Source organism: Chionomys nivalis, chromosome 4, assembly GCF_950005125.1.
Source record: "Chionomys nivalis chromosome 4, mChiNiv1.1, whole genome shotgun sequence".
In the NCBI taxonomy this organism is placed as follows: Eukaryota; Metazoa; Chordata; class Mammalia; order Rodentia; family Cricetidae; genus Chionomys; species Chionomys nivalis.
In genome coordinates this window covers 112,771,544-112,796,577 of record NC_080089.1, presented here as the reverse complement: position 1 = coordinate 112,796,577, position 25,034 = coordinate 112,771,544, and the positions used below count along the sequence as shown (strand labels likewise).

The window sequence follows — 25,034 nt, the reverse complement described above, 5'->3', positions numbered from 1 at the left end:
TAATGTGAGCTTTGTAGCCCAGCCACTTAGCGGCACCACATAGTGACCTGAGTTCAATTCCTGGGACCCAGGTAAAAATGGGAAGGGGAGACCAGTTCCACATAGTTGCCCTCTGTTTTCCAAACTCAATTCCCTGGCCCCTGACACACATAAAGAATCAACTGTAATTTTTAAAAAATATATAAAATAGAAGAAAATAATTCCTATTTGTGTTTAGGGAGAAATGAAAAATTGAAAAGCAATTTTTCTTTTTTTATGGTTTTAAAAATATTCACCTTCCTATACCTGGATGGAGGGGGGAGGACCTTGGACTGCCCACAGGGCAGGGAACCCTGACTGCTCTTTGGACTGGAGAGGGAGGGGGGAGAGGAGGGGGGCATGGGGAGTGGGGGAGGGGGAGGGAAAAGGGAGGAGGGGAGGAGGCAGAAATTTTTAATAAAAATAAATAGATAAAAATATATATGTATTTATATGTTAGCGTGATTGTGTGTGTGTATGTGTGTGCGTGTCTGTGTGTGTGTATCTTCTGGGAATCAGTTCTCTCTTTCCACCACATTGGCCCTGGGGATTCAGGTCGTCAAGCGATAGGAAAAGCACCAGTATCTATGGGGCCGATTTACTGGCTCCTATTTCAGGACATTTTGAGAGCTGTAATTATATTGTATTTTTCTATGAACTCCTGAAACTTCCTAGATAGAGAATGGTGAGAAAGTAGCCATTCATTCTAGTCATGATTTGTAAGTAGAACTATCAGGAATCAAGAATAGCCTTACAAACATAGCATAAACCCGAAGGTCACAGTGGAAGCAAGCTTGTGTTTTTCTGAGTATTGCTTTGCCTGTGATGCTCTTCTACCCATGGATGCATTGCTCTGGATTGCCAAGATGCTACCTTAGTTATCTTTGAAATCTAATTAAAACTTACAATTACCTTATGCACATCAGGTAGGGTGAAGATAGTACTTCAGTTTCAAAAAGATACAAATCCAGACTATGTCATACCGATAGAGGGTACTTGTAAATGCTTATTTAAAGTATTTAGAATAAGGCGAATAAACAGCAAAGAGAGTAAATTCCATAAAATATATGCATAGATTAAGAAGGAAACAGCTTGTGTTCAAATGTGATTTTTCAAAAGTTTGGAAGGAGGAGGTCATGGCTGCTATCCAGGTTTGCTTTCTATTGCTGTGATAAACCCCACGAGCAAAAGCAGCTTGAGCGGGAAAGGGTTTGTCTCATTTTGCAGGTTATCGCCCATCACTGAGCCAAGTCAGAGTGGAATTCAAGGCAAGGGCTTCGAGACAGGAACTGAAGTAGAGGCTGTGAGGGAACACTGTTGACTGACTTGCTACCCATGGCTTGCTCAGTTTGCTTTATTGTACACCCCAGGACCACCTGTCGAGAGGCAGCACTGCTCACAGGGAGCTGGGTCCTCCCACATTAATTGTTGATCCAAAAATACTTCATAGGCCAGACTGATGGAGGCAGTGTGAAAAACTAAGCTACATAGCAGGAGTCCTTACTCTTGCAAACAGTAGTGCTTAAAAGTGCACGTGGCCACGGGTGGAAATCTATGGCAGAGACAGGCAGCGGTGGTGGGGGAGATGGTGAGGGTGTGGCAAGTGGCTGGGAGGCAGATAACTAGAATGCACCATGTGAGAAAAATAAAGGATGTGTAGAGTAACTCAAAGCTGATGCTCCAGCTCTTTGAAGGCAGAAGCAGGCAAAGTTCTGTAAGTCTGGAGATAGCATGGTCTTCATCTGCCCAGTAAGTTTTAGGCCGACCTGGGCTGCCTGATAAAGCTCAACCTCATAAAACAAAACCAACAACAAACAAACTAGCAATGAACAAAACCACGAAGGAGCTGGAGAGATGCTCTGCAGACATGGGAACTCAGTCCCCATCACTGCATCTGTATAAAAAGCTGGGTGTCTCCATGCTCAGCACAGTGAGGGGTGGAGACGGATTTCTGGAACTTGCTGTCTACCAGCCTAGGGTCAGGTTCCATAAGAAGGCCTTGTCCAAAAGGAATAAGGAAGAGAGTGATGGAGCAGGATGCCCAACATCTTCTCATGAGCCTGAACACATCCACATAGCCACACACACACATGCGCATACCACACACACATGCCAAAACAATGAATAAAAGCGGGAAATGAAAGCTGGAGGAGAATTTTCAGGGCGTCTTCTTAAAGGATTCCCGGTTCTCTTCTGCAGGCAGTCGCTTCGTGCTCTCTTCTGGATGGCTGCAGTTTGGCTGTAGTGTCCATCCATTAAATTTGATGGATGCTGAAGCTGACTGATGACTCTAAACATCCCACATCAGCCATTTGGGGGCTCGCTGAGTCTAAATACAGGGCACAGACCTCAGCTTAGCAGAGGTTCTCCTCCAACCAGTGCTTGCTTAGGGCCCTGCTCTGTGCTTGGGAGAACCAGAGCTCTACCCTTTGTAAGGCTGGAGCAAGGGGAGGGAGAGAGGAATGGACAGTCAGAGCTCAGGTCTTAACGAGTTCTGCCTACCTGGTGGTGGTCTACAGCCTCTGGAACTGTGACAACAATAGCAGCTTGCTTCCGTCATAGTCACAAAACCAGAGGGGTTGTCTCATGGGTATCCCAGGCTCGCTCCCCTGACCATCACTCACTTACCTTCCTTTATTCCAATGGAGGAGACACGTGGCTCCGACAGGTCACAGACATCTCTGAACACAGTCTCGCAGCAAAGGGAGGCTTTCTGCAGGTTGGTCTGACATTTACACCCACATGGACTGTTCCTTGCATCTCTGCCATGCAACAAAATAATAGCCGGTCCAGAAGAAGAAGAATAGCCAAACCGTGTGTATTTTGAGTCCCGGTAAAGCACGGCGATTGATTAAATAATGATGCAAGTCCTAGTCTTGACTCTCAGTCAAAAGCAGTAGTTCCTCTATTTAAACATCAACTCCTATGGAATAAGGAGGGCAGTGAGCTTGGGCATCTGAACTCGAGTCTGGCTCAGTATGATTTCTCATGCAATGTAAAAAAAAAAAAAATGAAAGAATGTCCCATTTGAAGTGGCCCTACTGTTGTGTGGACGCAGCATCCATCTTAGCTCCCATTTGCCGGGGGTCTGATGCTGCAACCCTTTGTACGGGCAGTAAATAGGCTCTCTCTTTAACGTGTAAAACTGTGAGATCCCAAGTTCTAATTTAAGGGTATTTTATGTATACGCGATTTAGGACTATAATGATGGAAACAATTTTAGGAAGGTCTTTGTTCTACCAAATACGAATTGTCTGTTTCCACAGCTGAGCAGGCTTGAACTTTTTTGCCCATCCAAGACAGAGAGCGTGCTTCTACTTTCCCTTCCTCTCTCTACCTGCCCCTCCCATCTCTCTCCCCCTTTCTCTTCTCCCTCTCCTCCTCTCTCCCTCTCTCCTCTTATGCTCCTGCAGCTATCAACTGCTTTTTGATCCTCAAACAAGGGTAGAACCTCCTGAATCCTTCCCCAGTAGCCACCAAAGGAAGTTGAATTCTCAAGCATCCCATCTGTGAACAGTTGAGCAGGACTTGAGATTCATGTAGAAATCTCAGCCAAAGCGCTCACTTGTTTTGTCTGGAAATCACATTGGACTCCCAGCTGGCTCTGCATCTGTGTTCTGAGAGGGGTTCCTTCTATAAAAATCACTCCCAAGACAAAGAATATGCAACTGGTGTGGAATTCAGTGTGCATTTAAAATTCTGAGACCAAATGAACTGGGTACCAAAAACCTAAAGGAGAAGTTCTCCAGTTGCACCCCCCCACACTACCCCACGCAACCCCAATATTGGCAAATGAATACCTAATTTTAATTGCCAATATAAAGAGCCAGCAGCAACATAAAAACCTAAAATCAACTGTTGAATGTGATAAAAAGACTTTAATGAAACTCCAAATCCATCTTTGCACAATAGTTTTTGAAAGATAAAGGTCTGTGGAATATGTCACCTATGACTGCAGGAAAGGGAACAGACAAAAGCCCCTCTGGTGATCCTGTAGAGTTAAGTTGTAATTAATATAGATTATTTTTCTAGAAGGTCATCGCTCTGGTAGTGCCATGCAATAACAAAACTTTAACTAAGCACGGAAGGTATAATGCTTTCAGGGAAGCATTGATTAGGATGTCGATGGAAGAGTGCATTCGCAGGATGGCCTAATTATCCAGCGGTTCCTTCTCTCCCGTTGCTCCACTTCTAGCTAATTGCTGAGCTGCTGGCCTTGTCTCCCTGACCAGGAGGAAAAACAAGCTCTGGGTGTGGGGAATAAACAGTAACATTCGGATCCAATTTGCTTGAACCTGTCGCCAAGGGCAATGACATCACTGGGGGAGGCAGGGAGCACAGCCAACAGGCTGTTTGCCCTGGCTTACCTTCCGCAGGGGCTGAGTTAGCCCTGGCTAGCCTTCCTCATGGGCTGAGTTTGTCCTGGCTAGACTTCCTAGGGGCTCTGTAGTTTGCCCTGGCTAGCCATTCTTAGGGGCTCTAGTTTATTCTGGCTAGCCTTCCTGGGGGCCTTGTAGGGTTGAAAGCACCATAGCTAGGCCGGATGACTCTGCCTCCCTTCCCCTTGCCAGATGCAGAGAACGCCTTAATTAGTTATCAGGAAGGAAAGCAAATTGAAACCAAATTAAAGTGATTTTTATCCCTTACTAGGTGTTTTAGAGCCAGCCTTGTATTTCATTTTGTTTTCTTCTGACTGTGATGTAGCTCTTACCCTCGTAAACCTCAGAAACACCATGTTTATTTACAGAATGGACGTGTTTTCAAGGTGTCTTGAGACTCTTTGGCCTCCCGACTCTCACAGAAACTAGAAGTATGCACAAACATCCCACAAGTCAGACCCGTGGCTCTCTGGTCTGAGTCTGTATGCGGAATCTTGACTCCTTGTTGGCCTGGTGCCATCCCTACAGGTGTGGGGTCATTCCTTTGCCCCAGAATTCAGCTGTCAATTCCCTGAGAGAAAGCTCAGGGTGCCTGGTGCCTCTGTGGAAATGGCTTAAGTGTGTGTAGGAGTAGAACCTGGACGAGCCATGTCTTGATTCTCTAATATACTGTGTTGTGTGTAGGGTTGGAAGTGAAGGGAAGGAACCGGAGGAGGAACCTGTAACGCAGGGCTATGGCGCAGGACAGCATGGCTGACAGCAGGGGTATCATTTGGTTTTGGTTGCTGTTGTTTGTAAATCAAAATTTAATTGTGAAATTTTCACCTGTTAATTAATAAGCACCGTAATCCCTTCTCTAAGTTTACATATTTTAAACATACGTTTTATGTACTTTGACAAGGATTTGCTGAGTACAGGCTTGGGTAACATCCAGCAACTAGGGCTGTACAGTGAAATGGCAGCTGGTCACAAATACCTCCCCGATGTTCACATTTGGCCATGTGACAAGAGATACTTCTTGGAAGGCTGTGGAGCCTTGCTGGAGGAAGAAAGTCACTAGGGGTGCCTCGTGGTCTTATAAACCAGTCCGCTTGTATCTACTCTCTGCCCGACTGCAGAGACTCCATGAACATTTTTCTCATGTTCTTGCCACCATGATGGAATGTGTCCTCTCAAACTGAAAGCCAGAGTAAACCACTCCCCCTGAGCTGCCATTGTCAGGTACCCTTGGTCACAGCACGGAGAGATGCAACCAATGCAGCCAGCGCACTCTTTCTTCTCCCTCCCAGTGATGCAGGGGAGGGGGCAGCATGCCCATATTGCTCCCAGATGCACCTGTGCCTGCATCTTCCCAGGAAGGATATTTTATGAATTGTTGTCTTGTTGTCATGAAGCTTGGCTCTCTTCCCAGCTTGACCTTCCCTACTCCTTCAGAACTGGAAAGTGTAATCAGTGCACTGCCCTAGGTGACCCACAAATACTTCTGAATCACTGACGTGAGTTTCAGTTGTCTTTGCCTTGACTTCACATGGGTATGAAGACACACATGCACATGATCCAATCAGAAAGGAAATGAAAACACATTTGAGGGATGGAGAGAGAGAGCTCAGTCAGGAAAGCATTTTCAGTGCAATCATAAGGACCTGGTTTCAGTCCCTAGCAGTCATGTGTAATATTTGGCATGATGACAATATTTTTGCAAACACAGAGCAGGAGAGGAAGTGAGAGGCAGATCCCAAGGCCATGGTTCAAGTCGACATCTAAATCTTCCTCCAGTTCTCACTATGATTTTTCCCTCTCTCCATGTCTGTGACTAGCATTTTTAAGTTGTTTCCCACTTAATATGTATTTCTGACTTTATCCTTTTTACTGAGTGCCAGCCTAATGTGCCTCTGTGTCAGTTGTGTTTCCTGCTATTGTGTTGAAATACCCTGTCAGAACCAACGTAGGAGAGGAGGGACTTGTGTCCATTGTAGCGGGGAGGTAGCAGCAGAATCATGATGGGACTGTATCCATGACCCAGAACAGACAGCAGAAAACACATTCATGTTTATTCCCAGCTCCATTTCTTCACTCTTCCACAGTTCAGCAATCCCTGCCTAGGGAATGGTGATGCCACAGTGAACTGGGTCTTCCCAAATCAGTTAATACAATCAAGGCAAACCCTGAACAGACATTCCTACAGGGCACTTGATCTAGACAACTTCTCATTGGAAATCACTTCCAGGCATTTCTAGATGTCAAGGAGACATTCAAAACCAACTGTCAAAATATCAAGCTGCAATATGGCTTTTCTGCAGAGGCTCTCCTGGGTGTGTGTGTCTTCGCCTTCCTTCACTCCTGCGCATCCTCCACCAGCCTTGTCACTTTGGTGAACTGCAGTTCACTCACCCAGTGGCTCATGGCAAAGGAGAACAGAACCCAACCAAGGAATCATTCTCCTCATCTTATACTTCCCCTACTTCAAGGCTAATCAGTCAACTGTGAAGTCCTGCTGGTCCTCCCTATAAAATATAACTCACTTCCTCTCTGTCACCCAATCAGGTTTCTTCTCTTGGTTTGCTGGGCGAGCCCTTGAGTCATCGCCACTCTTTCTGCCAACCTCTTCCATCGCCATCCAGTCTCTAGCTAGAGAGAACATCTCCATGATGTCTCGGCACTGAAGGACCAACCTCTTATTCTGTGACCCCCGCCCCCATTATCCTTTATTTCAAGGAAGGCAAGACCTTAATATCTACAATTTCCTTGGCATGCCCATTCTATCACATCTCTCTCTAACTCACCTAATAAGCTGCATACGAGTGGGAACTGGAGCTGTTGCTTCCCACACGTTACATATTCTGACGGATCAAGTGCTCCATGAAGGAAGAATGAGCCTTTGAATGAATGCAGGCCAGCCCTAATCCCATCTGCACCTCCCATGGAGAGATGTTGGGCAAGCCCAGGCCCTCCAGGAAGCAATCTGCAAAGAAAATGAGCTGGAGAGAGCCTTTCATGGGATTGAGTTAACTCACCCCTTAATTCCAAATCCAAGTACTTTCAGGAATGAGGGGCATAGGCCCCAGGGAGGGGTTGAGGACCATCAGGGATGTGGGCTCTAGAGCGGGCCTAGAAACAGTTCTCTGTATGGCACTGGATAATTTCTATGCAGACTTGCTTCATATTGTGTCTCTGCCATCTAACAGCTTCTGCTTTTTTGGCCAGTGTGTAAGTTAATCCGTACCTCAGTTTCCTCATACAGTGGACCGAGCCGGTGTTCTATGACACAGTGATGCTTTCATACAGAAGAGCACCCTCATCCTCAGAACAGCACCTGACCTGTGGGAATGTCTAAGTTTTAGAAATTTTAGTCCTTTGCCTATAACTCTGGGTTTTGGTTTGTCTTTCTTGTGCTGCTTTTCTTCCCCATCTTATGAAGAGAAGAATTGCCAACCCTTACAGAACACACTTCCTTAAGTATGAGAAACGTAAACTTGGAGGCCCTGTATTGTGGGAGCATTTTGCTTGTACACTGCTGTGTTTCAGGTTCATTTTGGGATAACATGCTGGGAGGGAGAAAAGGAAGATGGGATTTGAGGGAAGAAAATTAGAAAGTTAATTAAAAGAACCAGCTTGGTAATTGAATTCCCAAATACTCTTATTTGGAGGTTGGGGTGGGAATGGATTATAGCACATGAATAGTGTGTTTGCCTCAGTGGCAGGCCTGGAAGTCCTGAATGAGACAAGCTTCAAAGTACAAGACAGATGTCTCTCTCATGGAGGAGTAGATGGGTTGATACATGCATAGACTTTTCAAGAGCACAACACATAATATTTGTAATGTACATATTTATATGTATCATGGATATGCATGTATGTGATATGTATAACTCATATACTATGTATATCATATATAATATTTATTTTGTGTATATGGATGTGTGTTAGTATTTTTTTCTATTGCCATGTTAAAATCCCTTGACAAACAACAGCTGACAGGAGAAAGGGTTTATTTTGGTCTATCATGGCAGAGGAGTAGAGGAAGACTTGGCATCAGGCATGGATGTCATGGTGGTCAGAGCAGAAAGCTGATGGGCCACATGTCATCTTTATACTGGAAGCTGAGATTGAACAGCAAGTAAGGCCCATCTACAAAACTCCAAACTCTGCCTCCCATGATGTATTTCCTCCAGTAAAGTTCCATCATTTAAAGGTTCTGTAACCTCAAACAGCTCCTCCTGCTGGTGATCAAGTGTTCAAACACATGAGCCTGTGGAGGACATCACATTCAAACCACAATACACGTACAGTCCTGCAGTTACTGTTGATTATTTATATGATTTTGAGACATCCTCTCACGTACCTTCTCCTGCCTCTACCTCAGTCATGCTAGAATCACAGGCATCCACCAACACACCCCACAGAGTGTTCATATTTTAGCATATTCTTGGCAGCTGACTTTGCTGTTGGGTAAACTCCTGGACTAATGGTGGTATGAAGACCGTTTTCTCTTAATAGTTCTGTCTTCTTAATTGTTCTGCTTATTGTTTCCCTGAACGTTTATAAGTGCTCACATAACCGCACAAATAGAATCATATATTTATGACATCCCCCTCCCCCCCAAAAAAAAAGCTAAGTAAGAAGGCTATTTAGTATTTGTTTTTAGAGACTGGAGTGTTTATTCATCAAATGACTCTTTTTCAAATACAAAAAAAAAATCAGTGATTCAAACTGTTATCGAGAGAAACAAGATCCTATAATTTGGAACCATGGGCTGAGTGATTGGGTAGAAGTAAGTTCAAACCCCTACTCTAACCCACAACCTTTATTTATTTGTTCAACCAAGACATATCTATTGGCTGCCTGCCATGTGGCAACCACCATTGCAGCCTCTGACAGACAATAACTTTAGTGTTCTGGCTTCTTTACATTTCGCCGTGATGGTTTACCCTGGGAAAACCAACGTAAGCATGAGAAGGTTCATTCGGGTTTTCAGTTCTAGCACAGTCCTATGGCGGGGGGATTACAGTGGGGGGGTTTGAAGCAGCTGGTCACATCACATCCACTGTCAAGAAACAGAAAGACTGAATCCTCCAGTTTCCAGGATCCAGGCTCCCCTCCCAGGAGGTATGCTTACCCACAATTCAAAGGGGCCTTCCCATCTTACTATCCTAAAGAAGATAACCCCACAGACCTGCCCAAAGGTCGGCCTCTCAGGTGGTTCTGGTTCCAGTAAATGTTGACCATCACACTTATCTGTTCTTATGGCTTTTTATGACTATTGGTTTTTAGAAGTCTGGAAAATAGATTTTAGCCTCAGACACTTAAGGATTTCCAGGGCTTTATTCTCCTCCCTCTTGCAGCAAATCTGTAGCAGGAAGAGCACAGTAAAGCAAGGCTTTGCCTGAGCTGCCAAGTTAGTGCTAAGTGGGCTTCTCCCCTGCACCCCAGTCTGCAAAGTACTCTGGAAAATGAATTAACCTCCTCTTATCTAGAGTTACTAAGGTATCTCGCGTAAAGCACTTGGGAGCAGAGATATGAGAGTCCTTGGGTCTAGCCAGGTTTTGTCGGGAAGAAATGAATTCATAGCCGACAGTAACTTTGCATTCATTGGATGACAGAAGTGTGCCTGCCTGCCTGTGATGACTAATGCCAGGTTTTGTATCTTTGCAGGTTATGGTTTTGTAGATTTTGATAGTCCTGCAGCCGCACAGAAAGCAGTAGCATCCTTGAAGGCAAATGGTGTGCAAGCACAGATGGCCAAGGTAAGCCTGCTCAGACAGAGAGGGTCTATGCACATGTAGACCCTTGTGTGTATATCTATGTGGGAGCACATGTTAGTCCTCCACAGCCAGCAGACCCACAATTATGGTTTGCACTCTTTCTGTACTCAGCTGCTAGGGAAAAGGAACCATACAAGAGACCTGGCTTATTGTAATCTCTCTGATTTGACATATAGTTACTCATGAGCTCTTTGGTGTGGAGACCCCAGTAATTAAAGGATACATGTAGAGGGCTCTGCTTTGCCTGAAAAGGGAGATATGTATGCATGGGAGTCTAAGACTTTCCCTTGTCAGCAGTCCTGAGTCAATATACATGGATGTACTTGTGTCTAGACCTCTCTTTAGTTGGCAGAGTTGGAGTCAATATACATGTAAGTGCTGGTGTAAAGAGCTTTCCCCCAGTCAGTGGAGTTCTGGGTAGTGCAGAAAGTTACCAGTGACTTAATGTGTGCTAAATCTTCATTCATTTGTTTCATGTTTGGGAGGCTTCTGAGTTGATAGCCTTTTCCCTAGGCTGTGCAGGAAAATGGCTTATGGCTAATGTCCTTTGTATCGCTGGAACTTCACTTTGGCCCATATACCCAGAGTTTACCTGTGGAGCAATATTCTTGATGTTTATCATTTTCAATATTTACTTGTTGCTATATAATATTCATTGTCTGGAACTTTGTATATAAAACTATGGTGAATTTTTACAACAAAGTTAAAATTGTTCCTCGTCATTTTGTGCCTTGATTGCTGTAGTGTTGGAAAAATCTGCCTATGTGGTACGATAATATGGATCTTGGGAACAGTGTACACTGATGTCATTGTCTTCATTTTAATTTGGAATCTAATGAGATACCATCATAATCATATAAGCTAGGTATGGTGCATGACTTCTAATCCCAGCACCCTGGAAACAGTGGCTGGTTGATTGCTGTGATTTCAAGGACAGCGTGGTCTATATAATGGGGTTCAAGATCAGCCAGGAATATACAACGAGAGGTCTCCAAACACTAAAAAGAAGAAAGACTAAAGGTATTAAGAGTAAACACCAAAAAAATGTTGCTGATGTCATTTGGATGCTGGGTAAATGTTGATATTCAAATGGCAGCCATTTTGAATCCTCATTAATAATCTAGGTTTAAAATATTCTTCCTGTTAATAGTTCTGAACTTACCATTACCAGATTTTCGTACTCTTGGATGCCAGAGGTAACAGACCTTAAAATCTTGAGCATCTGTCCCTGGCTAGTGTCTAATTTTCTGGCCGTGTTCCCACAGAAATCAGTGATGTCATGATGAAGTCATCTGGTATTTTGCTATGATTGTGTCCATTCTCTAAGAACCTTCTAGCATCAGCCTCAGACTTCTAGAAGATCAGCATTTGGGTGCTAGCAGTTGTTGGTGCATTCTGACCAATATGTGCAGATCATGTTTGCTCATGTCTGTTGGGAGCCAGTTTCCTCTTGAGTGACAGCGGTGGGCTCATTGTCTTTCTTGTTATCCAAGGTGATATGAATTAGAATTTTCCAGTCTGTGAATTATATTCTTTGTCAAGATTATGCCTAGGAGCTTTAGATTTGGTCAAGGATTGAGACGGATGAAGTTAACAGTTTTAATTAATCAGGAAGTTACATGCATGTCCTGGTTTAAATGTTCTTTGCAAGAGTCAATGGCAACTGAAGTAGCAATCTCCTGTACCCAGAAAACAAGAGATGGAGTGTGGCTGTGGCTGAGTAATAATGAAAATGCTTAAGACAGAATAGTAGGGGCTGAAGAGATGACTCATTAATTAAGAACACTACCTGTTCTTACAGGGGACCCCAATCTAGTTCCCAGAACCCAAGCTAGACAGCACACAGCCTCAAGTAACTCCTGCTTTCAGGATCTGATCCTCTCTTCTGGCCTATATGGGAACTACATCAAGTGTACACATGCACACAGAGGTGTAAACACATATACATTTTAAAAGGAAAAAATAATCCTTAAAAACTAAAGTATATCCTGGGGGTGGAGAAATAGTTCTATGGTTAAAAGTTCTGTGGCTCTTACTGAAGATCTGAGTCGGTTTCCACAACTAACTTCCTGTAATTCCAGTTCCGAGAGAGCTAGTGGCCCTCTCCTGGCCTCTAAGGCCCTGAATTCAAGTGCACACACACACACACACACACACACACACACACACACTTTAAAAATAAGATGAATCTGTTTTTTAAAAAATGAAATATACAAAGTGAGGAACCTGGGAAGTAGCTGAGAAGATTAAGGCACATGCTGTGAGGTGAAGATGGAAGTTTGATCCCCAGGTCCTACATGGTAGAAGGAAAGAACACAGTACCAGAATCCCCCAACCTCCATATGTGTGTGCATTGTGTACATGTGTGTGCATCACATATAAATATGTAAATTCATCAATTAATTAATTCTTAAAATGAAATGGCTATTGGAAGGTATTTGGTACATTCTACTTACAAAATTTGGAAAATTTGGAAGTTATCAGATAGTAGTGGCTTATAGAACATGAACACACAGCTGTTTCTAATTCTCAGGAGATAGAAAGACAGATGGACAGACAGATGGACAGATATAGACAGATAGATGATAGGTAAATAGATGATAGATCATTGATAAGTGATAGATAGATGAGAGATAGATAATAGGAAGACAAGCAAATAGATGATAGATAGATTGGTTGATTGATAGATGATAGATAGATCATATACAGAGTTGAGCTTTTGTATTAAAATGGGCAAAGAAAGCTGACACTGACTCTAATATTTTCAGCATGCCTGTACAGAAGGAATCCCTGTCTAGGCCTGACTATCTCTCTCATGTGCATGCACGTGAGCACACACCCCAGTCACTGACCTATCACCCAGTAAGGAAACCGTCTACACTAGTAATCATTTAGAGACCTTCAAGGATTACTCACTCTGGCTGCCATGTTGGCCCTTGTCCCAAATCCAAGGTGCCAAACCTGGCGTGCCTGGGCGGGCTGTGGGGAATCACTCTGTCGTAGGCTTACTGAAGGTGTGCCCAGCCGGGCTGTGGGGAATCACTCTGTCGTAGGCTTGCTGAAGGTGTGCCCAGCCGGGCTGTGGGGAATCACTCTGTCGTAGGCTTGCTGAAGGTGTGCCCGGGCGGGCTGTGGGGAATCACTCTGTCGTAGGCTTACTGAAGGTGTGCCCAGCCGGGCTGTGGGGAATCACTCTGTCGTAGGCTTACTGAAGGTGTTCCCCGGGCGGGCTGTGGGGAATCACTCTGTCGTAGGCTTACTGAAGGTGTGCCCAGCCGGGCTGTGGGGAATCACTCTGTCGTAGGCTTACTGAAGGTGTGCCCAGCCGGGCTGTGGGGAATCACTCTGTCGTAGGCTTACTGAAGGTGTGCCCAGCCGGGCTGTGGGGAATCACTCTGTCGTAGGCTTGCTGAAGGATTTTGCAGTTTTAGTGTGCTGCCAATGAAGTAAATCCTCACAAAGTTTGAGCCCAAAGCCTGCTTTAGATTCCCATCTGCCCACTGCAAAACTTTCAGCAATAAATGACTCTGTAATTTAACTACCCAGAAGAAAATAAATAGCCTCCGTTTGACAATGAAATGGAACAAGCTTGGCCACCTGTATTAGCAGATTTCTCACTGAGCTATTGGATTTCACGGCACTTTTTCCCTTTTCCTGGCGATAACTGTTATTTATTATCATATAAACCTGCAGTCTGCAGGGTGTGTGCTACTTGCAGTATATATTTTACCATTTAAGTATGCACCAAATCGCCTCCTGCATCCTTGTTCTTATCAGCATCCCACTCTGTTGGTTGTAGTGTGGCATTTTAAAGATCCCCAGGATTTTAAAATAAAATGCCTCCTGGGTTTGGAGAGATGGCTCATCAGTCAAGAGGGCATACTGCTCTTGCAGAGGACTTGAGTTCACTTCCAAATACCTGCTTCACACTTCTGTGACACAGAATCTAGGGCATTGGACGCCCTATTTTGGAACAAAACTGATACCTGCACTTGCATTCACATTTCCCCATACAGACATACACAGAGACAGACAGACAGATAGACACAGAACTTACATGACTAATAGTAAATATTTTAAAATGCCACCTGTAATTAAGTTCCCAATAACAACCACTTGAAACTATGGGAGTTGCTCCCCTTAACAAACATGTTCCAGTGTGTGCCTGAGAAAACGCCAACAGATACCTCAAATACAAAGAACTAAATAGGGAATTAGCCAGGAAGTAGTAATTGATCAGTGTGTTAGTCACTTTCTGTTGCTTTGAGAAAATGCCGTGCACAAAAGAAACTTATGGAAAACTTTATTTTGAGTTACAGTTTCAGAGGAATGGGTCTGTTATGATAGGGAGGCATGGAAATGGCAGGAGGACATGGTATCGTCAGGAGCAGGATGCTCAGAAATTAAATCTTTTACAGAAAACATGAAATAGATAGAGAACTGAAGGCAGCAAGAATCTATGGACTCTCAAAGCACAACACAGTGGCTTACTTCCTCAAGCAAGGCTGGCATGCCTCCCCAGATAGCACCACCACCTCCCCAAACATCACCATCTCCTCCCAGACAGCACCATCCCCTCCCAGACAGCACTATACCCTCCCAGACAGCACCACCTGAGTCATTGACCAAGCAGTTATAATTAATATAGTTTCTGTGTGATTATATGGGTCTGGGCAACTGAGAAATGAAAACGCAGCCTCCACTTACAAGTAACCATTCACCGGAATTAACATTTTCTTTCACGAGCCAAGTTTGTAATTATTTGGTAAAAGCAGATTTAAAGAATTTTATCAGTATGTGCTGGTGAAGAATGTAGGTTTGAAGGATGCATTTGCCTTTGATTTATGGTTGTGGCATCACTTAGCAGTGCGAACTTCCTGTGTTGTGAAAATATCTGTAATACTCTTTAATAATAATATGCTGCTTTGCCTGTGGGGGTATCGTGAGGCTTTTGAAAACCCACAAGGCATCGGGCATATGGCTTTGATGGCAGCAAAAACCTAGTTCCTCTGCATGGTTTAAAAAGTATTGTGTAGCCGGGCGATGGTGGCGCACGCCTTTAATCCCAGCACTCGGGAGGCAGAGGCAGGCGGATCTCTGTGAGTTCGAGACCAGCCTGGTCTACAGAGCTAGTTCCAGGACAGGCTCCAAAGCCACAGAGAAACCCTGTCTCGAAAAACCAAAAAAAAAAAAAAAAAAAAAAAAAAAAAAAAAAAAAAAGTATTGTGTATTGGATTCAGATGTGGTGGTAAATCTTCTGTGAATCTTAGCATATCTTCAGATATTCTGTTATCAAATAATACTCTGTAGGAAATATTTGTAAAAGTTTTAGTCTGTAAATGTTTTGTGGGTTCTATAAATGTTTTGAGCTGAACAGTGTGTTGGTTATAATGAACTAGGGTTGTAAAAAGCCAGAAGTCATTAGGGAGATGGACAAGGGACCGTGTGATGCTGCAGGCTTCATTCAGAGAGAGGCCTGCATGGGACATGGCAAATCTTTAGTCTAAGAACCTGATGAGATGTCTGTCCACGCCTATATTGGTGGGGATTATCTCGTGGTATTGCAGGATAATCTGGATGGCTAGTCAGTGAATGTCAAGTGGTGTGGCCAGTCATCACTGAGGGGACCATGCGGGTGGGAGAACTCAAAAATGAAGTGACTTGAATTTTGGCCACCAAATTATCTTAGTTTCTTCAACTGTTATTGTTTCACTCAAATGAAGGAGCTTTACAATTGGTATTGTCATGGCTAATGAAACCTCTTTCTTATTCTGTTTTTGCAACATTTATCATATTTGCTTTATTGCAAAAGCTGTGAACTGTTGGGGGAGGCGGCTCATTCATTACTGGCTGCTTAGACCACGAAATAATTACTCAGAAACTATATTATTTGAAATACTGTCTGTCCAATAGCTTAAGTATATTGCTAGCTATCTCTTATATTCTAAACTAACTCATTTCCATTAATCTGTGCATCACCATGAGGTTGTGGTCTACCAGCAAAGTTTCAGTGGGATCCAGCGGAAGCATCTGTCCCGGGCAACAACTACATGGCTTCTCCATTACTCTGCCTTCTTTCTCCCAGAATTCAGTTTAGTTTTCCCACCTAGCTGTATTCTGCTAAGCCACTGGCTGAAACAGCTTTATTCATTAGCCAATAAAGCAAAACGTAGACAGAAGGACTTCCCAAGCCAGTGGACCAAGAATTTTAGCTTTTACAAATCTTGACAACCTTGAGGTAGAGCTAAGAAAGTTATTGGTTGAGGAATATGGGTCTGCTTACTCATGAAAAGAAGAAATTGAAGAAGCCCTAACTAGGGAGATGAAGAGATAGCTCAGTAATTTAGAGCATTGGCTGCTCTTGAAGAGGATATAGGTTCAATTCCCAGTACCCACTCAACCCTCTATAACTCCAGTTCCAGGGATTAGGCACCCTTTTCTGGCCTCCATGCACTGCACACGTATGGTACACATACATAAATACATGCAGGCAAAAACCATGCATATAACAAAACAAAACAACTCTCTTTTTTTATTTAAAGGAAAAAAGAATTCCAGCTAATGATAGCTTAGTATACAGGTTTTTATTTGACTGAGATACACGGAAAATTCTGGATAGTTGAAGAACATTAACATGGGCATTTAACAGCAAGGGACAAGTGGGCAAAAGTTTTAAACCACTCATGTCTAAATGTTACCAAACATTCAAGGGCAAGGAAGGGATTCTTGCTTTGAAAAATACTTCAAGAGTCATGATTATGTCAACATATACCTGAACTCTGACTGAACAGCTATTATATTCCAGGACCTATGTGTGAGTCCTCAGTTCTTCTGACACCTATAGGGACTGGTCTGCTATTATCTTCCAGGACCTATGTGTGAGTCCTCTGCCGATCCATTCCACTCATCCATATGAGCCCCCGCATAAATACTTTACAATACTGCTGTGGAAAACATTTAAGGTCTTATTATCTTAGTTTAATTAGGTATACATGTGTGCATGAGTGAGCATACGCACAAGAGTAGAAGCCCGACAGAGGTCAGGAGAAGGCATCTGATCCCTTGGCTCTTGAGTTACAGTTGTTAGCTGCCATGGGAGTGCTGGGAACTGACCTTAGGTCCTCTACAAGAGCACAAAGTGCCATTAACCACTGAGTCATCTGCTCAGCCCCTGGAATGTACTTTTAAGTCAGGCTGATACTGAGCTTTTAATGTAGCTCCTTCCTCTTGGTTACTGACCGGGTAATGAAAGTGGTTGTTCTTCATCCATATTGGTGCAGGGTGTTCTTGTAGACACATGTCCAGAGAAATACAGTACCTCCAATAACTGAGAACTACATCGCGTCTTCCTCCTAGTTGGTATTTAAACTCTCACTACAGGAAGGACCAAGTGTTGGCCTACCACATGCCTATAAATACATTTGTGACATCTGTGTTTTTGGATACGTCAATTTGGTTCAAGATGTTTTTTAAGCTTTTCTCCCCTTGGCCCTAGTGTAGAATTCAGGGATTCAAAACCCAATATTGAAATTATTAGAGTCCGTCTTAATCCCAGTTATTAATTATCTGAGACCTATGAAGCAGAATCCTCTGAATTTAATATTTACGTTAGCTTTTACCTAACAATTTGCATAATCTGTCTGTGGGTGATACCCTGCTCTTTCCAGGGGCCTCGATGGTCTCTTCCTAAGCTTAAGGGTGAGTATGCCAGAAGAAATTCCTGCATACCCAGTATTGGAAAAGAGCAACATTTATCGGAAAGTGCCTAGGTGTGGTGTGGGAGGTCCTGCACATTCCGCTCCTTCAGCCTAGGTGCTCTAGACTCTGGTCTGGGTTTTCATTCAGAGTCTGTGAGGAGTTCCAGCCTTTGCAAGCTGTGCACAATGTCAGTCCTTTTATTCTCCTTCTTGAAGGGACTATGCCCAGAGACAGACTTGGGAAAACAACTATACCTTCATGTGCTGCTGGCAAGTCCCATACCAGGAGCCCTCATCTCACCTCCTGCCTTAATGATTTGTTCCTGCAGCTGGACAGAGCTTGTCCTCTCTCCGAGGATAGACTGACAAGTTCTATTTAAATTGGCATTTGTCCTTGTAGATCCCCACCTGCTGAATTAGACATATCTGAATGAGGCAAGTATGGATGGAGAGATTGCTCAGTGGAGGAAGAGGCCTGCTGCCAAGGCTGAGGACCCCAGTTCCATCCCTGGGACCCACCATCTCCAGGATGCCCTTTGAAACTGGTACTTAACCTACTCAAGGATGCCATGAGACTCTCTCTCTCCTGGGCAACTTGTTGACATCCAGTCACTATAACACCTCTTCTCCTTTCTTTTTATCTCAAAAGTATTCTAAGTTGAAAAAATACTATTCAACTTCAGAAGTCCATATTTGTTTCCTGAAGTTGATTTTTTTCACCTTCCTGGTGAGGTGGTAGACATTACTGAAATCATGCAGACATTCCTGCAATCAGAGCATTCAAAAAGATTATTAGAATTCTGTGAAAAGAATAACACACTACTGAGAGTGGAGATGGGCACCCCGGCAGAACAAACCCAGGGCTTTATGTATAGATCCCAGGCACTGAAGCTCTTCCTCAACCCTTGGATGTATGAAGCTGCGTCTTTACAGCCCAGGCTGACCTGGGATTGGAACTGCCAGTCTTCCTGCCTCAGTGTCCTGATTGCTGGGATTATCACCACATCCTGGTTATATACCCAGATCCATCCTTAGGAGTCTGGCCTGGAAGCAGCTCTTCTTATGTCTTCCTGTGCAAAATCCTACTGCTTTATAAGGATACAGTATAATAGGAAATAAGAGTCCAATGTGTGGAGGAGTGTTTCATGTTGAATACAGCACACAAAACCCTCTATTTTATCCCTCCCCGAGTATTGCCTTCTTAGTGGAAAAGTCATTCAAAGAAACTCAGCCTCTGGTCTCATATATTCCTAAAAAGGGAGCTCCGTGCTTCTCTAAGCAATACATATGAATCCAGGAAGAAATGATAAATTGAATATTTAAAGGACCAAAGTTTGCAGACATCAGTTTTCCAAAGGCAGAACATGTTTCCCCATCGAAACATAGGATTCTTGTGGCTCGTTACTGGATTGTGGATTATTTGTGTGAGTGAGCATGTATCATTCTGTGTGAATATCTATGTTAATGTGTTTTCTGTTCTGTGAATTTGTATAGCATATGTATGTGTTTCAGATGGGCATCTTCACAAGTGTCTGTAAGTAAAGATGCCTCTGTGTGTGTGTGTGTGTGTGTGTGTGCCAGAGGCCATCATCCAATGTCTTCCACAAACACTCCTTCCTTATTCTTTGAGGCTCAAGGATTCAACAAATTTGTTTGAACAGTGAATTCAGGAAGAAATTTAGTCTCCTCTTCCCCATCCTTGGATTATAAAAGTACAGAGCCATTCCTGGAGATTCGAACTCTGGTCCTCATGCTTGCACGGCAATTATTTTACCAACTAAGCTCTCTTCACACCACTTAGTAATTAATTTACACAACGAAGTCCATTGTTTGCTCATCTTCAGTCCTCTTAACTTCCAGAAGGAAATGTTCTGTGAGCACACAAATATATGTCCCCCCAAAGTTTTATACATTTGAATTTGGTCCCCAGTTGGTGGCACTGCTTGGTGGAGGTGATGTAACCTTGAGGACATGGAACCTTGGAGGAAAGGCATTGGTGGTGGTGGTCTTCCAAGGCTTATAGCCTTGCCTCACTTCCTACTCACCTTCTCTCACTTCCTGTTTATCCTCACTGCTTCCAGCATCTGATGAAAATATGAACAGTCACCTGCAGACTCACTTGCCTGCATCCATGCCACCATACCATTATCAACCTCCCTTGAATCCACTCGCCAAAATAAACTCTCTGTAAGTTGCTTGTGGTTGTGGTATTTATCACTGCAGCGGGCAATAACTAGCATGCACACACACACACACACACTATTGTCTTATATCATTCTTCACAAGGACACAGTCATCAGAAACACTTCCTTCCATCATGATTTTTATTGTTCAGTAACAATTTCTCTTGCCCTCTTCTCCATCCCTTCCCTCATTCCAGGAACTAAGCGATCAGATTCCCTGAGTACAGACTCTGGGGATATGTTCTTAAAGCCTTCTCTAGGACACTGATGTCTCAGTGTGGTTATGATCAATTCTCAGGATACAATGTGTGCCATAGACAGGAACCAGGAGGAGAAAAGACTGCATCCAAATTCAGTAAGATGATACACAGAAACATCACACTGTGAATTAAAAGAAACAAAGTAAATACAAAAAAAATTACAAACAAGCAAAGCAGAATCTAATTCCATATCAGTCTTGGTCTGGAAGAACAGATGCCACAAGAAGTAAATCAGCTTCTTGAGAATTGTAGGAAACCTTTTATCCAATACACAGAGAAGCAAGGTCAAGTTATAAACAGAGGAGGCAATGTGATGTGGTGGTGGGCAGAGGGTGGAGTGTAACATGGCAATTGGTGGTAGACATACATCTACAGCCATGCAGAGAGTTACTAGTTAAACTGTAAATAAATTCAGGCACACCCCCCCCATCCACACCAGGGGAAAATATGGTTGATAGAGAGAAAAACAAATTATCATCACTTTGTCTACCTTTACGGTGCTTCTAGACATCAGAGGGGTATGGAGTAATGACTATAAACTGTGGATAGACTGACCACAACATTGCTCATTACACAATTGAAATTATGTGTTAGGGGACTTGCCCCACTGTACAGTGCTGCAATTCATTCAGGAACCGGGTTTGAAAATGGCATCCAGAATTAAGTGAAAAGGTTGAAGGTGCAGCTCACCAGTCTCCGTGTTCAGACAGAAAGAGAGCAGGAACGTTCGAGAAGCCTGTGGTGCCATGACATGGCAGACAGAGTCAAGGGGTAAATTCATTTTGCAGGTGCTAAAATAAAAGGGTGCATCTTTATCTTATTTTCATTTGTGTGCACATATGTCTGTGTGTTCAGGTATGCATGCAGTTGGGCATGCACACAGGGACCAGAGAACAACTTTAGAGTGCTTATTCTTAGTATGGTTCACCTTCCGTTATCCTTCCTCCCTGCTTCCACTCTTCCTCTTCTTCTTCTCCCCCAACTCTCCTTCCAGTCTTCCTCCTTTTCTTCTTCTTCTTCTTCTCCTCCTCCTTCTTTTCGAGACAAGGTCTGCTGTCTGCCTTACCAGACAAACACTGACCTATTAAGCTATACTATCAGGCTAACCAACTCCAGAGATCCTCCTGGCTCCACCTTCCCCAGCCCTGGGATGACAAGTGAATGGTACCTTATCCAAAACTTTTCTCACATGGGTTCTGGTGTGCATCTCAGGTCTTTGTTCTCATCCAGCAAGTACTTTACAGACATCTGTTTAGTTTAATAAACTATCCCCAATAACTCTCACATTAGTAAGAAAGTAGGCCACCCTCCTATTTTTAATGTTTCATTTTATTTTTAATGTTTAAATGTTTTACTGATAATAAAATTCTCATTGGGAACAGAGTTGAGGTCCCTGCAGTTGAGTAAGTCAGTCAGGGGTTGGAATGCAGAAAGTGAGAGACCCCAGCACTGGCCAGTTCATTAACTCAGAGCCATCTCTACAGCCCCTTGCCTATTGCGGTTGTTACCCATTGCTTGTGGCACTGACGTCTTGTGGAGAATGGGGACCACCTTGTACTGTGTGCTTGCCTATTGAGGTTGCTACCCATTGCTTGTGGCACTGATTCTTGTGGAGGATGGGCACCACCTTGTGCTGTGTTCTTTTAGTCACCAACATCAAACTCACAAAGACATGAGTCTTTTGATATCTTTTGTGGGTGAGCACAAGCATTGCAGCCTTGAACAGAGACAGGGAAAGACACACAGTTACCTCCTGCTCCTGCCTTATGAATTGGGGAACTAAACCCAAACAACACCCCGACTATGCCAGAAGGAGACATCATTCACTGGGACCCATTCTGAAGTTCCTGCCAATCCCTCTAGGCATTGGGAAACATTCCTGGAGCCTCATCTCACTCCTTACCCCTTTTGCTGTGAGGTTACCCAAATTTTAATATGGAGAATTTACCAGTGTACTTACCGTGGACCCCAGCATGCTGTTAGCATCTCTTTCCACATATTTCCTGACTCTTCATCTTCCTTGCCCTTGGCCCAATGTGTTGGACAAGAGCATTACAGACTGAGAGTGTGAGGGTGTCTTAGGTGGAGGAAATAGTTTGTTGGCTGTGGTCACAAAGGTTGCATCCAGGGAATGGAGACGTTTTCCCGAGATTTTGCTGAGACCTAGGAAGCCAGCAAATGGTAATAATGTCCAGGAAATTAACAGCTTCTGCATATGGTACATCCGTTGTCCCAGCCAAATGGTGCTTAACAGGGGCTGTTAGCACAGTACAATGGTGAGGCTTTATTAATCGGGTGCAGTGCTAAGCATCACGGTTCTCTAGTTGAAGGACTTAACCACCATACATATGGTTGTAGGGCAGAAAAGCAAGATCTTAAAGGCACAGACATTCTGCTCTGCAAAAAGTTACTTGTATTTTTCACAGGAGTATTTTAGTGATCCTCTTTGTGTATGTGCATGTGTGTGTTAGGTGTGTGTGTGTGTGTGTGTGTGTGCATATATGTGGACCTATGTGAGCCTGAGTGAATGTGGAAGCCAGAGATTGACACTGGATGTCCCCCTCATTTTCTCTCTTATTATTATTTCTGTGAGATAGGGACCCTTAATGAGACTGAAGCTCCCTGAGTCATTTATCCTTGCATGCCAACCCTTGTTAGCAATCCCACTGTCTCAGCCTCCCTGCTTCCCAGGTCTGGTGTTATTGCTGCGTGCTGCCACACCCAAGGCAGTGGATATGAAGCTCGGGCTCAGGTTTCCTCGGGAAATACTTGACCATTTCACCTAACTAACTCCCCAGTCCCCTTTCTGTGATTTTCTTATGATGTTATCTAAGTTTAGGATTCTGTAAAGTAAATAATTCATAGCCTTTATTTTAAGAAAGATTTGAAGTATGATGCTATCTTTCCTAGTGCTCTGTACCTGTCCATCAGTGTGGTCGTTAAGCTGTTGCACTTTTTTTTTTTAAAAGATTAACTTTATTTTTTTAGATTTGTGTTTGTGTGTGGATGTGGATATGTGGACAAGTGCAGTGCCTGTGGAAGTCAGATGAGGAGGTCATAACCCTAAGAGCTGAGTTTCAGGTGGATTCAGCATGGGTATGGTGATTGAACTTGGGTCCCCTGCAAGAGCAGTACACGCACCTAACGGCTGAGCCATCTCTGTGGCCCCTTGCCTGCTGCTGTTGTTACCCATTGCTTCTGGCACTCCTGTCTGTGGAGGACTGGGCCTGCCTTGGGCCGTGTGATTTTAGACACTGATGCCCTCAGATGCCTCAGCATCTCCTCGCAACAGTCATCTTCCTGTGTCTCCCAGACTCCCGCTTCAGCAGCGGTCCTCATGGAAATCCTGCTGACAGCCCACTCTAGGTCCCACTTCCTCTCTTCTGCATTCACAGCGGAGCGTGTGTATTTCCCAGAATTCAGGATTTATAGTTTGACTGTTGTGTGGAGACAACTAAGTCACTGTCGCCCTCCCAGGTAAGGGCCTCTGAAACTCGGGCCTCTCAGAACCTTTTCCACCCAAGGAAGTTTTATGTGACCCCATGCATATAGGTCTATAAAACAGGTCTATAAAATGGGTACGCTAGACAAGCATTTACTCAGAATAAATGCCAATGGCGTGTATTCTAAATTCTTTGGCATGCACGTAATCCCACTGTTGCGACAAAACAAAAAGCAATTTGCACATTGGTGAGATTCCAAGCAGGTCAGCTAGCTACTTCAGAGGCTTGGGCAGTGACATCATTGCTGAAAAAGAAGAAAGAAAGGGGAACCAGTTGGAAAAATAGTTCTTAAGCTGTGAGACGCGCCAGCGGGTCTACATGCTAAACTTTGATCACTAAAAATTTCTTCAATTAGTATTCCGTAACCAGAAGTGTTGATGTTTCTAGATAATTAACTGTGGATGTTAAGTGCTCCCGCCCCAAGAAATAGCCCAGTTCTCTTTAATCTGTCTCCCTGGGTGGGACTTAGCCATTAGTGGTCATTTGTATTCTTTCAGGGTAGACCTCTAGAGAAGTGGAAATTGGCTGTCAGTCTTTTTTTCTCAAGGTATAGGAAATAATAACAAATTAGCCTTAGGTGTTTCGAGATGTCCTTTGGCCTATCAGCGATGCCCATATGTTCCAAACTAAAGCTCCCGTTCCTCTTTGCATGCACCACAGCTCTGCGGGTCTGTGCTTTCCCTAAATATTTTAAGTGCAGTGTTTATGTATCTGTGGTTTCATAAGTTTGTTTACTCTTATTTAATATCTCTTCCAAGATGCAACCTGCCAACAAGTTACGGATTAAATGGTGTGCCATGTGGAGCACCAATGTTTACACAGAAGACTCAAATGAAAACAGCACAGAGATTTTGTTGGCCTTGGCATTGACAAGGAGGAATTTACAGAGCTTCAGTATGGACCACTCCCATCCCAACCCCAGGCTGTTCCCCGTCCCTGCCTGTAGGGAAGATTGTGCAGTTTTCTGGGAGTCCCACTGAGTTCTACGAGCTCCCCAGTGAGGCGAATCTGTCATCATTTTCTCTCATAGTGCCAAGCCTAGGTTATGGCACAGGTTAGGCAAATGCCTCTGCTCATTGAATCAGGACCTGGTGGAAGAAGAAATGGTGATGAGAGAGGGTACAGAAATCCCTAACCAAAAGTTGCTTAATAAGGGTAGAAGTGGAAATGACAGGTTATGGCTTCACAGCCGATAACCCAGAAAGAATGAAACACGGGTGTCTGATGGTATC

The 25,034-nt window shown here is 43.8% G+C and overlaps 1 protein-coding gene across 13 annotated transcripts in view; it reads left to right on the top strand.

The window, feature by feature from the left end:
* The window catches only part of Rbms3 (RNA binding motif single stranded interacting protein 3), a 780,532-nt gene that overhangs the window by 387,370 nt on the left and 368,128 nt on the right, over positions 1-25,034 (top strand). For all 13 annotated transcript variants that reach the window (XM_057766769.1, XM_057766774.1, XM_057766771.1 and 10 more), the window contains exon 4: positions 10,050-10,141. In XM_057766769.1, the coding sequence (XP_057622752.1) occupies positions 10,050-10,141 (92 nt within the window). The remainder of the gene's footprint in view (positions 1-10,049; positions 10,142-25,034) is intronic.